The 14,446-nt window shown below is 34.9% G+C and overlaps 3 protein-coding genes across 3 annotated transcripts in view; 1 reads left to right on the forward strand and 2 right to left on the reverse strand.

The window, feature by feature from the left end:
* Positions 1-14,446, forward strand: part of LOC134852180 (oligosaccharyltransferase complex subunit ostc-like) — a 506,030-nt gene that overhangs the window by 417,586 nt on the left and 73,998 nt on the right. The gene's annotated exons all lie outside the window — the stretch shown is intronic.
* On the reverse strand, positions 66-1,097 carry LOC134851659 (uncharacterized). The gene is made up of 2 exons (XM_063867837.1): positions 827-1,097; positions 66-617 (listed from the first exon to the last, which is right to left on the reverse strand). Exons 1-2 carry the CDS (start codon positions 879-881, stop codon positions 250-252), a joined length of 423 nt encoding a protein of 140 aa, XP_063723907.1. The 5' UTR covers positions 882-1,097; the 3' UTR covers positions 66-249.
* On the reverse strand, positions 6,800-13,582 carry LOC134851423 (uncharacterized). Its single transcript, XM_063867498.1, has 5 exons — positions 13,138-13,582; positions 9,833-10,001; positions 8,702-8,858; positions 7,334-7,488; positions 6,800-7,017 (listed from the first exon to the last, which is right to left on the reverse strand). The coding sequence occupies exons 1-5, from the start codon at positions 13,326-13,328 to the stop codon at positions 6,898-6,900; spliced, it is 792 nt and encodes a 263-aa protein (XP_063723568.1). The 5' UTR covers positions 13,329-13,582; the 3' UTR covers positions 6,800-6,897.

Raw genomic sequence — 14,446 nt, forward strand, 5'->3', positions numbered from 1 at the left:
ACCAGTAAATTATGGCAATCGTGAGTTTCTGATCATTGCAAGAATCTATTAAGGTAAAAACGAGCTTTTCTGAAAGTAATTTTTTGTTCCTGCTTACACAAAATCGTACACACTATTATATACACGTTGACAGTATAACATTGGCTTATGGTTAATATAAACATATGGCATTATTACGAAATATCAAATTAGTTGATTTTTTTAATAAAAATTTGTAAACATTGTTCTGTTTATCTTTCTCTTCTTCGCTTAATGATTTCGGTTCTGGCCGTGGAACCCGCGAGGTTGCATCATTCTCTTCTGGTTCCCGGGAACCTGTCGTCTCTCGTTCGAATCCCTCCTAGCGCCCTGCTGCTCTCGCTTCTGTTGCAGCCGATGCGAGGCTCGCCTTCTCTCGAGCTGTTCGGAAACCCCCTTTTCAACCTCTCGCTCTTCGGTTTCCTCTCGTTTCACGAAACCGCTGCCACTACCGCTTGCAGGCAAGTCATGTTTCGGCTTCTTGTGCTTCACCCCGATGTCGGCGTCCGTCATTACGTACCCTCTCTCTTCTGTTTCTCGGCGGAGTTCATCACTCCTAACAGCAAATTTCGGGAAAGATCGTTTGTGATGCTTGTTTGCTGAAACAAAAATCACATTTGTCTCAAATATTTGTAGAATAACTTTTTTACCCGATTTGCTTTATTTTTATTTTGTTTTGAAGCTGGATTTGATTCTAGAATGAGTGAAACTATTACAGAGACGAAACAGGTTTTCTCGAAAGGGACTGATTGCAAAAGGTTTGAGATATTTCGTGGACCTTTTTTTAAGTCAATTTGGAACTACCCACCTTCTACAAGACAAGCGAACAGCAACACAGCGGCGGTGACAAGTCCCAATCTCATTTTTATTGAGTTAATTTTTGTTTTGAACCGTAAAATGAAAGACAACTAACTTGACGACAAAAAGTTTCTTTAAGCAAATGAAAATGAACAAAATGTTCTGGTTGTATCACGGCTCGGCGGAGGATCCAGGTAAAAACCGTTCACTTTTTTCAGTTGACGTAGAGAATTACACGCCTGATTTGTTTGCAAGATTATTGCTGCCAAACTGCCTTCATTAAAAGCAAAAGCCATTGATGTACTAAAAAGACCTAGCTTGAGACTTTTCTGACGGTAATTTGTTGGTTTTTAATTAAGAAATCATACAATTTGGTTTTACCGATGACAGAGGCTGTAGCTTTATGTATATTAGAGCATATTTTAAGAGTGATCTAAGTTTGCTTTCAATCTTTCTTAACACTCAAAATTGAGCCGAGATTAAAAACCACACTTGTTATAAATTGTGCCTTTATTTTTTTGTCAATAGTTAATTTGAACCATGATAAATTTCAGCATGCGTTTTTCTCTCGAAAATTATAAAATCAAACAAAAACTATAATCGGATCGTTAATTTTTAATGTTATTTAATAACAAACGTACTTCAGACGTGAACAAAATGAAACCGCTCTCAATAAACTGACTTGTCAGGCAGAAACAGAGGACTCACAAAAGTTTCAAAAGAGTCTGAGAATACGAAAGATTAAAGAATTCATGTTGACTTAAATAAAAATGGGTGTCGATTGAAATGTATCCGGGATGAAGCAATATATATACCTTTAAACCTTTTGTCCTTTCCTGAATTAAAGTTTTTCCTTTTCTGAAGTATTTTATAACCAATTGAACCATAAGTTAGACCATTTTTGGTAGCAAAACTAAACAAGACTACTCAATTCAGGGCAAATCCCGAATATCCTGTTAACATGTTTTCGCAACTTTGCAATCAAAAATATCAACAAGTAGAGTATTATTTTTTGGTTCGGTGAAAAAGTCAGAGTACTAATTGCAAGTTCAAATTGTTGTTTTGGTTGAACCAAAAAGTTTTATTACTCAGATAGGCCAATCGTTCAAAACAAACCAATTCTTCGTTTTGACAAATTGTTTCTTCAAGTTGTCGTTTTGAACCCTAATGTTATTTCAATGCATGTTCTCGTAGAAAAATGCTCTTTTTTCCGTTTCATTCGAACCTCTCCTATTGGGCAGTTTAATCATAGAATATTGTTTTATGCTTAACCGTGCGATAAGCAAGGGAATTGTAACTGGAAGTAAAGATTTTTAAACTGGGAGTACAGATTTTCAATTAGAGAAATTGAGGAGGAGTTTTGTATTCGGATATGATTTAGTTTTTTCTTTTCTCTTTTTCTTTTTTTTTGGCTAAATCCTTCGTTTGACTAACTATTCTGCAAGAAATTGGTAATATCTTGTAAAATACGGCATCTGCGTTCTGACTTAGCTTAAGCTTAGCTTCTTGTAAAAATTTTGAAAACGATGGTATGTCATCTGAGTTGTTTAATTATTGTTGTAATTACTAAGAAAGATAGTAATTTCAAGTTTCTTTGACTAATTTTTGTCCGTTGAGAATTCAAACTTTGTTTCTGAAGCCAAAATTGCTAGTCAAAAATTTATTTAAGGCTCAACCTGGTTGCTTTAAGGGAAAGTTTTTTCTTTTTTGATAACTTTTCAAAACAGATAGTGTAAGTCTTCTTTGTTAATAATTAAGGAAACTAAAAAAATTCAATTCTTCATAATTCAAACCGGTTCAGAATACTGAAAACTTAATTAAGATTTCATTTAGTGAATAGGTAGAATAGCCAAAAACCAATTCAGCCAATTATAACATCGGAAGCTGCGGATATGGCAAGGATAGTGTGTGAGGCCGAGCTCTCACTTGACCGTTAGCTTCAGGTCTACCACAGCCTGACCAATATCGGCTGAAACAGTGGTACCATGTGAAAAGCATCGCTCAACTGAACCTATCAGTCTGGAATGTGGGGACATAATAGAATAAACTATGCTTAAACAGGCTGCATAGTTTTTAACCACAGATCCTCTGCGAACTGCAGAAACCCCAATTATTTTTTGTCATTTCAGCCAATTAGCTGCTGTGGACATAATCTAAAGTAATCTAAAAGTACAGTCGAGATTTAAAAAATGAAATCCTGACCAGTCGAAATTGAAGTTTTTATTGACAGGTCTTTTTATGGCAATTTTTGAGACCTCTTGATTGATTCATAACTCGCTATATGATTCACAAACAGCACGGAGAGCGCAGAGCTCGGTCGAATGCTGTCCAAGCGTAATATTGAAAAAAACTGTCTCGAGTAGCTTCCGTTAACCCAACATCGAAAGTAAGGATTCAGTTTCATTTTTCGAGATACTTTTTTTAAGAGTTATTTATCAGAACAGGTGTGTTAGTGATAAACAGTTTGTCTCTTTGTCTAAAACTTTTGGTTCAAATGCCAAACTAATCACCAAAATTTGCAAATGCCAAGACTTAAGAAGGTCAAAAAATTAATCAGTATTAAACTTAGTGTTATATTCTAGCCAAGCGAGTTTCAAAACTCAACATTTTCTCAACTACTACGATTTAAAAACTCCATCAAAAATTTCAACAAAATTTTTTTTAATGGCTTTGAAAAAAGTGCTATGGTGTTTGATTTCCACCTCTGCCTTTTTAATAGTTTTTTTTATTAATTTATAAAATATTTGCTGAAAGATGGTGAAATCGTAAAACTTCAAATATTAAGATCACCCGACAGCCTGAAAACATTTTGTATCAATGTACTGCTACAAACGCGGCGAAATTAAGCGTAAATTAATTTTGTAGACTCTAAAACGTCTGTTTTCAGTGTCACTTTTGAACAAGCTACTCTTCCAATTTCAGCAAAGCCTTCAGGTTTCCCATATTTCTTACATATTTCTTACTTAAAATGCCTTCTACAGAACGATCAAATTTTTGTTTCAAAGACTTGCCAATTTAATCTGGGTTCGAAAATGCCAAATTTTGTTATCAGCGCTAAGTTTTTTATCGGAGTATTTTTTTTGTATAAGCGGAGTAAAAAGGTGAAAACTCAATGCAACTCAGTGTGAAAATTCATTTAAACTCCTTAATTCTCAAAATTTTAGGCAATTTGAAAAACTTGGCGCAGATGAGAAAAGCTTGGGATTTTCACTTCGGTCATAAGGGGTAGCTCAGATTATTTGCTTTCAGTCTATGTAAAACTTTTGTAGAACATTTTAGTAAATGCTGGCCAAACTGAACAATAAAAACAGACATTTTGGAGAGTAAAAAACTGAATTTGCGGTTTTTTGTCCACTGATGTATTCTTTTTTTTTACTGTGACTTGATTGTTGAGTAACTGTTTTCATATAGTTAAATGAAAATTAAATCACAAGTAATAAAACATGTTGAATATTTTAATTTTTGCCATTGTTGAACTTGATTTTGATTTCCGACGATAAGTTTTTATGAATATATGTGCTACATACTGGAACCCATCGGGCAAAGAAGGATCCAAAACGGTGGTCAATGTTTCAGTCTACATGTAGAATTGGTGATTCATTCTACAGTAATACATGCTACAGTGACCTGTGCGTGAGATTGATTAATTATTTAGTTAAGTAGTACAGAAAACAAAGGGTCGAGCTCAAATTAGTCCATTCTTCGAAGATATCGTCCCTTCTATGGCAGAAAATAAAATTTGACAAAATCGGCAAACCCCCCTTCACTAAAATCGGAACTAAGGAAGCTAATATAATGAAATTCAGAGGAGGGATACTAGAGATGATTTGACCCGGGCATACGAAAAACAAGACCCCTCAGATTGTTGGGGGGCAAGTGATAATGGTCCCCGGAAGTTTAAATGGCCCTATCAGAACTCAGAAACTAGAGGCGCTATTGGGCTCAAACTTTAGTTTGTTGTAGGCCTAGTTGAGGGAAGTTTCAGTTTGGAGCCCCAGACCCCTAGGACCCCCACTTCCGGCGCTGTGCCCCCTAACTTCCGCAAGTCGTGTCTCGGCCTCCAATGATCACAGGGAGCTGACACTTGGAGGGATGATAGGTAATGGCAAGATACATCTTTTGTCATAATTTGAACACCGGAAATAGGTAATTAACGCAAATTAATGAACATTGGCCGAATGATTTTATTGCAGCATTCAAACTAAGATACAAAACCCGAAAAAAGATCCCTTGTGAGTGAAAACCTTCCGGCGACCCCTTCTGGTGTTAATAGCTTTTTTCTGGAAAAAGCGATATTGAACCTTAGAAATGGGATAACTTGTGAACTATTAATGGAATGTGGATGGAACTTGGTAGTTAGGACCCCCATGGAATTGTGAACCCAAATATGGAAGTTCGAACACCAGATGACCCCTGGGTGACCTCAAGTTGACCTTTGGGCGTCTTGACACCAAAATTGCATAGAAAACCCCGAGGTTAACACCGGAAAGTGGCGTATTCCACAGCCCAACTCCTGGAAAAGAGAATAGGTCACTTTGCTAAAAGTTGAGAGGAAAACTCATATATTGGAAAATAGAGCAGAAGCTGATAGAGATATAGTTTTATAAAGCATTCTTGAGGTAGTAGAGTTAATTCAAAGTGGACTTGGTAAACATTGGGGTCAGTTTTTCTTGGCGAAGGTTCTATTATTAGCAATTCAACTAGACCAAAGAAAAAAAGTCTCTGAGGAAATTGATAGAAATATGACCGCAGCATAAGAACTAGGTCTCCTAAATAGTATGAACGGACAGGGGATTTACTTGGCTCCCCGGAGTTGACTTTTTATTTTAATTTAACCCCTAATGGACGAACTACGTTCCCCTGATAGCTAGAAGGTCGGGATTGGAATAGAGTATAGATCGAAATTTTAGGTGCTTGGAATGAATTCGCTGTCCATGAAAAGGGTCTCCCCCTAACCTTGGGAGGTCGGAACGTTAACGGGATAATTAAAATAAAGACCTTGGGAGAGTCACTGAGTAAACATACCATGGTTTGGAGGTTGAGTTGAACTCGAGGGCTGAAGTCACTGAGGTCAGAAATTAGCTGATTAGAATCGTATGACATTTGTTTGCTTGGTCAATTTGTGACACCTACCGCATAATAAGCGTGACAAGATTGATAAAAAAAGTGAACTTGGCACCTGGCAGAGTTGACAGGTGGAGGGATATAGTCTTAAACATGTGCGGACGGGTGATTTAAGCGGATGTCAGGACTGATAGGGAATGGAGTGACTTAACTAAAACTAAGTGTAGAAAAAAGGTAAGGAAATGGAGAGTACCGGAGAGCCTTTAAGAGTCAGAACAGTTGTTAGCTACTATTAAGAGTAGTTGGTTCTCTGAGTAAACGAACAATTTTAGCAGAATCGGTAGATAGTTGGTTCTCATCAGAGATTCTCTAGAGAGAGAGAATAGCTTAGAGTTAGTGGAGTTAGCTGGAAGTTAATTGCAATTAGCCAATTTGGCCGATAAATCGCGGACCCTTTCCTTTTGGTTTGATGATTAGATTATAGGCTGGCCACTCAGATCCTTCTGTAATTGGACGTATAATCAATTGAAGTAATTTAACATTGGAAATTCTTACAACTGTGTCGAGTAGACAAGACAGCCGGAAGAGCAATACACAGAGGGGCAAGCAACATAATACAATACAGAATAGTTGCCACCAAAAAAAACTTTCGGGATTGTAGATAGTAGTGAATCTCGGTCGCCCCGCTAAATTCACTGCAAGGGACGACTTTGCGGTGTCGTTAGGAAAAAGAAAACGAACCTAGAGAAGTAATCTCCAAAATCTACACTTCATGTGATGACTCTTGACAACTTGACTTGTTAAAATACAACATCATTCTGATCAAAACGATAGCCATACATCCGAATTGAATACAAGCAAGAAAAGAAAAAAGGGCAAATAACTTCTGCCAAAATCATAAATTGCCAAAATCATTAACTGCCAAAATCATAAATTTTAAATTAGCAATATATCAAAAATGATAGTTTCATCTGTGAGTATTTTGCTTTCCAGTATTGGACTGTTCTCTCTCTGTTGCTAACCGTTATTCATGCCATTGTTCTCTTCTTCATTTGACCTCTTATCACCCAGGTTTATTTCTCCGAACTGGTTGATCTGCTGTACTAGGTTTGGCAACTGCTCCTGGTCGAAATATACCTGCAAACAGAATTATATACGAAAGCTGCATTCCTTTTTTTCGACCTTATATCAGCAGGATTTCTGGATCAAATTAGGCTGCATTCTTTGATAATTCAATGTTTGCTAAGTTCTAAGTTTTAATTTCGAGGCTCATGTGAACAATACCCCCTTAAATAGGTCAAAATAAAAATTTTCCCCTCGAATTAAATGCCAAATTCATGTATTTTGCTCTATCGAGTTGCATGGAATTATATGATTTTGTATAATAAGCTTTTTTCCCAAAAAAATGCGCTTTTTTTCTCAAAGAAAACAAATGTAATTACTGAACTTCTACCTTCTCGGCCTTTTCCTTCGTCTGACAGTAGTCGGCTGTGTTTCCGAAGTCGTTCAGACACTCTCGTGACTTGAACTCCAGTGAACACAAGTGGGCAAATTTGGAGTCGTCTAGTAGTTTATATTTCACGCCCATCTCACTTTGAATATTCTTAGCTAAAAAAACTACGTTCAGACTTTTAAATATCTTTTGAGGAAATTATTCATACTTTGGACTTTTAGAGCAAGTTTCACCGAATTTGAAGCAGGTCAAAATCAATTGAACTTGACTTGTTTTTTCCCCTTTTTCATGCTTACTGTGGAGTGCGCGTAACCCATTCCAAACTAGAATGAAAATTTGGTTGTATATATAACTACAATTAGCTATTATAAACATTAAGAATTAGACATTAACAGATGTTCAATTGTTAATAGCTGTGGGATTACGGGTTTTAGGTATGAATAATTTAAAGATTGTCTTTCGATTTTATATAAATAAATAAATTGAATTCCAGCAAAATCACAAGCCTCATAACAAATTGAGCATCATTTTTTTTACAAGCAAATAGGTTCAAATGAAGCTAGCAACTCTACCTAGGATCAGCCACATGCATTCGCCCTCACGACGCTGACCTTAATATCTGGGTATTACAATCACACTCTTTTTTTTCGAAGAAAAACCAAATCAGATGGCGAATGAAAAGTTGAACTAATATGATATTTTTAAACGTTTAACTCAATTTTTTTGTACTGTTTCAACTCGAAGTCGTTTAGTACCATCTCTGGTTGCAGTATTCGAATTATTACCATGACGTTGATCATATTAGTTGGCGAAGCAAACACGAGGTCATAGTTTTGCCAAACTAGCCCTTTTAGTTCTGAAACTCTCTAGAAGTAGGTCCGTGTAACCGGTTTAGTTAAATTTCTTAAACTTGTTCACTTTATGGTTACTGCTTCTACTAATTACTACTAATTTAGTACGAGTTATCGTGTTTTGCGTTATTAATAAATTATACGAGTTGTTTTTGCAAGCTCTGTGACAGCATCTAAAATTTCAACTTTTGTAAGGTACCCTTATCATTGAAAAACACAGCATTAGAAAACGAGTGCTAATCAATCAATCAATCAAAAAGAACTGATTAGCGTTTCTCGAAGTCAATTTTTTGAGGGAAAGGGTTGAACTTTGACTTCGAGAAACGCTAATCAATTCTTTTTGACTAATTCAAGTTGCTATGGAAATAAAAATCATAAAAATAAAAATCATGATTTTTTGAGGGAAAGGGTTGAACTTCAAGATTTTAATTTTTAAAATTTCCATAGCAACTGAAATTAGCCGGAGATTTGAATTGATGTGCAGTAACCGTTACATGATGTTATGAACATTACTGACCCGTAGTGCCGCAGTTCAGTTCCAGTTTTCTGGCTGTGACCCCCACATCCGCCTCCAATTCCTTCTGCTCCTTCTTCAGTCTCGCCATCTCCTCGTCTTTCTTTTCCCTCAACTCATGAATGAGAGCCAACTTCCTCTGTTTGATTGACTCGGAGAGCTAAAACAAACTTCGCAGCATTTTTCTTCTTCTTCTTCTGCATAATTTGTTGAATTCTACGTCTACCTCTTTTTCGAATTGAAAAAAAATGCTGAAATTAAAGACTGCTCGAATTAAAGACTGCTCGAATTAAAGACTGCTCGAATTAAAGACTGCTCGAATTAAAGACTGCTCGAATTAAAGACAGCTCGAATTTAAAACTGCAAAGCCCTGAATGTTCCGACGGCCTTTTACTAATGATGAAAAGGATTTTGGTTCGACATTTTAAACTTTTTTTGGTTTTTCTTTTTATGCCCTGAAGCGTTATGTAAATTACAAAGTGATATGGTATGCGACTTATATGATATATGATAGCCAGCATTTTTGGCTGAATACAATCTGAATAATATTGATGTTCAAATTTGAACACGAATTTTATCCAGATGGTATTCAGACAAAAATTGCCAGTTAAAAACGAAAATTGTTTGAAAAAAAGGTCATCCTAAGTACAAATATTCTGTCACTTTTATCGAATGTCGGAACAAATAGCACACGAAGCGGATTTTCTCACAGGTGCTTCTCACTGTTATATTGACATCCAGTAAATGCGAGGAAAAAAGATTATCCCGAAGGGGGCAGATTTTCCATTTTCTTCGAACTTCGTTTATTTTAAATTCAATCACTATGTTCAAATTGAATGTTCAGTTTGAAATTTATTCTAATGTTTGGTTTCCAGTTTTTTTTACTCTCAAAAAAATCTGTCCATGTAAAACACATTTTTAACGTGCTCATGTGCTTTTTCTATGAATTGTTACAGTAAACACACACAAAGAAAAATCATATAAGAAGTAATAAAAAGGCTGTACTGCTAAGGTGTTTCACATTGTTTTGATTGTTCTTGGCCTGTTTCCAACTGGTTCAAAATTCTTGGGTATTTTTATAATCGGTGCTCATTAAAAAATATGTGAACCCTTTTGAGTCTGGTAACTACGAACCTCGTCAAATGCCTCCTTTATCTGGACTTCTGCTCTAGAGTAGGAGTTGGAGAGTTCGATCCCCGACTTGTCCAGCTCTTTTATAATCTTCTCACACTCGTCTTTGATCTTCCTACTCTCCTTCCTGTTCTGCGTATAATCGTCCAGAATGACATCTACGTGCTTTTTTCTAGAAAAAGATTACTGAGTTTTTCTGTAAAAGACTACCTCTACAAAAATATTATTTGAAACTGACCCGCATTGACCTCCATACACGGAAAATGCTTGTCATACAACTCCATACATCAAGTGCATGGAAAATTGCTTGTCATACAATTTTTGTACAATTTCTAAAATGGTTAAAAAAACTATTTCTGCGGCTGTTTGATTCTAATAAAACAGTCTGGTGGTAGAAAAAACCTAGGTTATTGTTTTTTGAAAAAAGGCTGATCATACAATTCCTATATATGGGAATTTTATGACTAGCATTTTTTTGATCGCGACACAAAAAAAATTCCCAGTAATTTTGAAATTGCATCAAAAGAATTTTTGGTGTTTTTTTTCAACCGCAAATCAAACCGATATTTGTTCTCAATCAAACGTTTTCCAAAAAAACTTTTGCATGCAAAATTTAATTTTTTGTGTGCAAAACGTAGTCATGGATACACTAATATTGGAATGTTTTTTTTTCGCTCAATAACTTTTTTCAAAAACGCTGAAAACTCCTATTTTTTTGTATGGCGTGTTTATTTATGCCTTGATCAGTGTCTGATAATTTAAGAAAACAAATTTTAAAATCAATCATCGTTTAAAAATTTTTTCCAAAATTTAAATTTTTGTTACTTCTGATATATCATTTATGAAATACCATAAGACAATTCAAAGAGTTTTCTTTGCATTATAATTGCAAGACCGTTCAACTTCGGTGCTTCGAGTACACCCAGTTTTTGTCATTTCTGGTTTATGGAAAAATATTTATTATACAATTTGATATATGGAAAAATGCTTATCATAGAGATTTCAAACAACTTTCAGTACATATGGAATTGTATGCTAAGAAGTTTTTCATACATGGAAATTGTATGATAAGAGTTTTTGTCAACCCGGAACACACAAAATTTTACTTAAAACAAAAAGTCCGTAAAAAATGCAAATGTACGAGAGTTGCTGTGTAAAAAGACAAGAATGTTCCGATCATAGTGATCCTTGCACAAAAATCTCAAATTAAACGACTATTTTTACAGAAAATGAATAATGGTAGCTTAGGAAAATTTTTCTTTACAATTGTGCAGATACACAAAAAGTTTTTGTTTTATTTTTTGTTAAATTGGTATTAATTTTTTTTCACTAACCGACTTAGGCTTTGGAATATTTGATAAATCATATATCTGCTGATTTTCTGATCGGTCAGTGTTAATTTTAATGGCATAATTTTATTCGATTTTTCTGAGATTCTTGCGACTTTTTTGAGATTTTTAAATAATCAATTCTGATTGGCTGAAAATAACTAATAATAAATTTGCATAAATTGTTCCTTCTATCATGAGGGACGTCATCGGTTGCAATGTTAAAAGCATGTTTTAAAGACGGTTAACACAGTGTTTAAAACGCTGAGTATTTTAGTGTATAGAAAAACTTTCCGTGATTTTGTATTGCGCTTTGAATAACTGAACTGTATTTGAAGAAAAACTCCTCAATGGAGTTCGCGGATGAGGTACCAAACGACGCAAATGTCTCGAAAGTGCCGAGAAACAAACAAATGATCCCATTCCGGATTCTTGGTTTGCTGCGTTTTTTTTGTGTCCGGCTTTTTCGGTGTCGATCTGAAGTTAAGTAAGTAAACCGAGCGGTCAATTGGAAGAAAAACAGCACATTGAACGCATATAACTTCATTGTTTTTTTATCGTTTAAAACATGTTCAAAAGATTTTTGCAAACCTGAATCGTGTGCAAGAACTGATCTAAAACTAAAATATGGAAAATTTTGAGAAACATAAATTCTGTGAGGTGCAAATATATGGTTTTTATGTTCATAAAAACAATTGTACAAATCATGGGCTAAAAAACAACTCAATTAATGTATAATTGTTGATGACGTTTATACTACCAGATTTTTTTCTAGTGCTAACAAACGCTCGGGAATCATTCTTTTTAAAAAACGCGATATCTATATTCGAGATAGTGTTTTTTTTTTGGTAATTAACTTTGTTTATTTTTTGGTGTTTTTTGGCAAAAACTATTTTATTTTGCAGCCTAGTAAATCTAATTCTAAGTTTCAGTTCTAATTCTAATTTCGGTTTAAGCTTTTAATCGTAGACACGAGTCAATCAAAAGTCTAATGGAAGAAAATAACTTACTTAAAGTTTTTGAGTTCTAATTTTTGAGTTGTCCAAGTATCTATTCAATATATTGAGATCAAAAAACAATGTTTTTTTTGTCTCAAAAAATGCCGAACAACTTAGACTAAGCACCAGAAGCAAGTCAGACATCATCCTTGCAATAAGGAAATTTCGACAACTGCTTAACAAAGATTGCTTTCTGTAAAAGTAGTACTGGCTTTTAATTACTTAAAACAAAACGATATGGTACCTGGAAACATCCATGAAATGCCCCAATTCAGCTTTATGAGATTCTATTAGCAGTTTTTTTTGTTATCTACTTGAAAAACATTCGGAACTTTTATGAACTGTTTTTTAGCTTCAGCTCACTTCGGTGAAATTCAGTTATATAAAAAAAAACAGAATAATCATAAGTAATCATGATCAAGATTAAAATTTTCTTTTCCTTTCTAGGATATCCTACTCAATGAGCAGTTTTGTTCTTTAGGATTTCCTTCCACGCGTATAGTTTAGCTTCAGCTTTACGTATGCAGCTGGTAAAATATTTCAACTTGAATTTCAGTATCTGTACGATTTCTCAGAGTCAGCAAAAACCTGATGATTTTGTGGCATTCTCCCATACCGAGGAGTTATATTGTAAGCGTACTAGTTATCGAACAATGTCCGTTTATAAACATCTAGCCTAAAACTGAAGGTACTTTAGTGTTAAACTCCGATTTAGTCGAATTACTCTGTAAATCTTACTCTTTTTATTTTCCGCCCTTTTTTAAAGAATTTTGAGCTCACACATTTAGCAGCATAAAAAGGACAACTAAACTGCGAAAAAAATTCATTTGAGTAGAATAGGACGTGCGTCATTTTACTTTGTTTTGACCCGGGCAATCGGGCACAATCAGTGTTTTGTTCTCTTCCCCATACATTGAGTTCGCAAAATTCGTTTGAAAAATAAGTTTGAAAAAACCAGCAAGGGAGAAATTGTAAATCTCACCTGCAATTGAAGCACTGTGACTGTGAACAATGTACACACAGATGCAGGTCATGCGAATCCTTTCCACAATTCACACATGTGGTGATAGCTTTGCCTCTCCTGTTCGCACCCTCCCCCTCCGCCTCCCCTCCCCCCTGGTTTTGATCCGAGCCCCCCTGTCTGGAAGGTGGCTGGGCTGCAGTCGCTGACATTGCTGGTCTATTACGATTTCCCTATTTTAAGTTTTTTGTTTGTTCCCGATAGCTTTTTCACTCAAGTTATAAATATGTTTCTTTTGGATTTTGATTTAAAAAATACTCAACAAATGTTTATAACAGAAGAAAGATGCTCTCAAATATGTGTAATAATGTTTTTCGTAGCGTAAAAACTATGCTTTGACAATTCATACAGTTTTTGCGATTTGAGTGATTTTATTATTAATCGATGCTGAGATATCCAATTTGAAACGACCGCAGCTCAACAAGAGCAATGAAATTACTTTAAGTTGGTGTGAAGTTTATGGCTTTGATTGGTATACGAGAGTTAAAATCAAATGACTTTGATGTTTTTGAAACGAGGACTTAAATTTTTGTTCTTAAAATTTTTTCAGATTTTAATGAAAAACACTACTTACGACAAAAATGATCAAAACTGAAGAGCAATAAGCTACGAAAAAAATTTTTCTTGACTTTTTCTTTGAAAAAAAAAAAACTTTTCTTGGTTTCCCCTCTGCGAGTTGACCTCATAACCACCCAATCGCACCCTCCTTTGATTCAATTTTAATGCATCCATATTTCAAGTTTTTTAACCCATCTCGAGAAAATCTTAGAACTGCCTCTGCTCGAGTCCATAAAAATTGCAATCGAAATATGGTTTGAGTGGAAGCTTTCAAAACTTCACCTTTTGCAGAGTTTTCTGATTTACCTGAGATCGGAATAGCTGGGATATAGTGGAAGGCAAGGTCATGTATCGTATGAATTAGGAAAAAGCTACTGAAATATAAATTAAGGAACAAAAACTTGGTTTACGCGGAAGTTTTTGTGGCAATCGAAAAATTTCACGGTCATTTTTTGGAGAAATAGTCAGTTTTTGCAGGAACAATTTTATGGAAAAATTCAAAAAAAAAATTTACTTAAATTCTGAAAACCGATTTTGCAATACTTTTTGTTTTTGGTTCCCATTTTTGATATTCCGGTCAAAAATTGCTACTGAAATTGCAGACAAACGTTTAAATTAGGCAGTTTTCGCATAAAAGTCACCAACAAACTAAAAACTTGCAGCAAACTTTAAAATTACAGAACAGTTAAATATCTATAGACTACTGACAATT

Source organism: Symsagittifera roscoffensis, chromosome 7, assembly GCF_963678635.1.
Source record: "Symsagittifera roscoffensis chromosome 7, txSymRosc1.1, whole genome shotgun sequence".
NCBI lineage: Eukaryota > Metazoa > Xenacoelomorpha > Acoela > Convolutidae > Symsagittifera > Symsagittifera roscoffensis.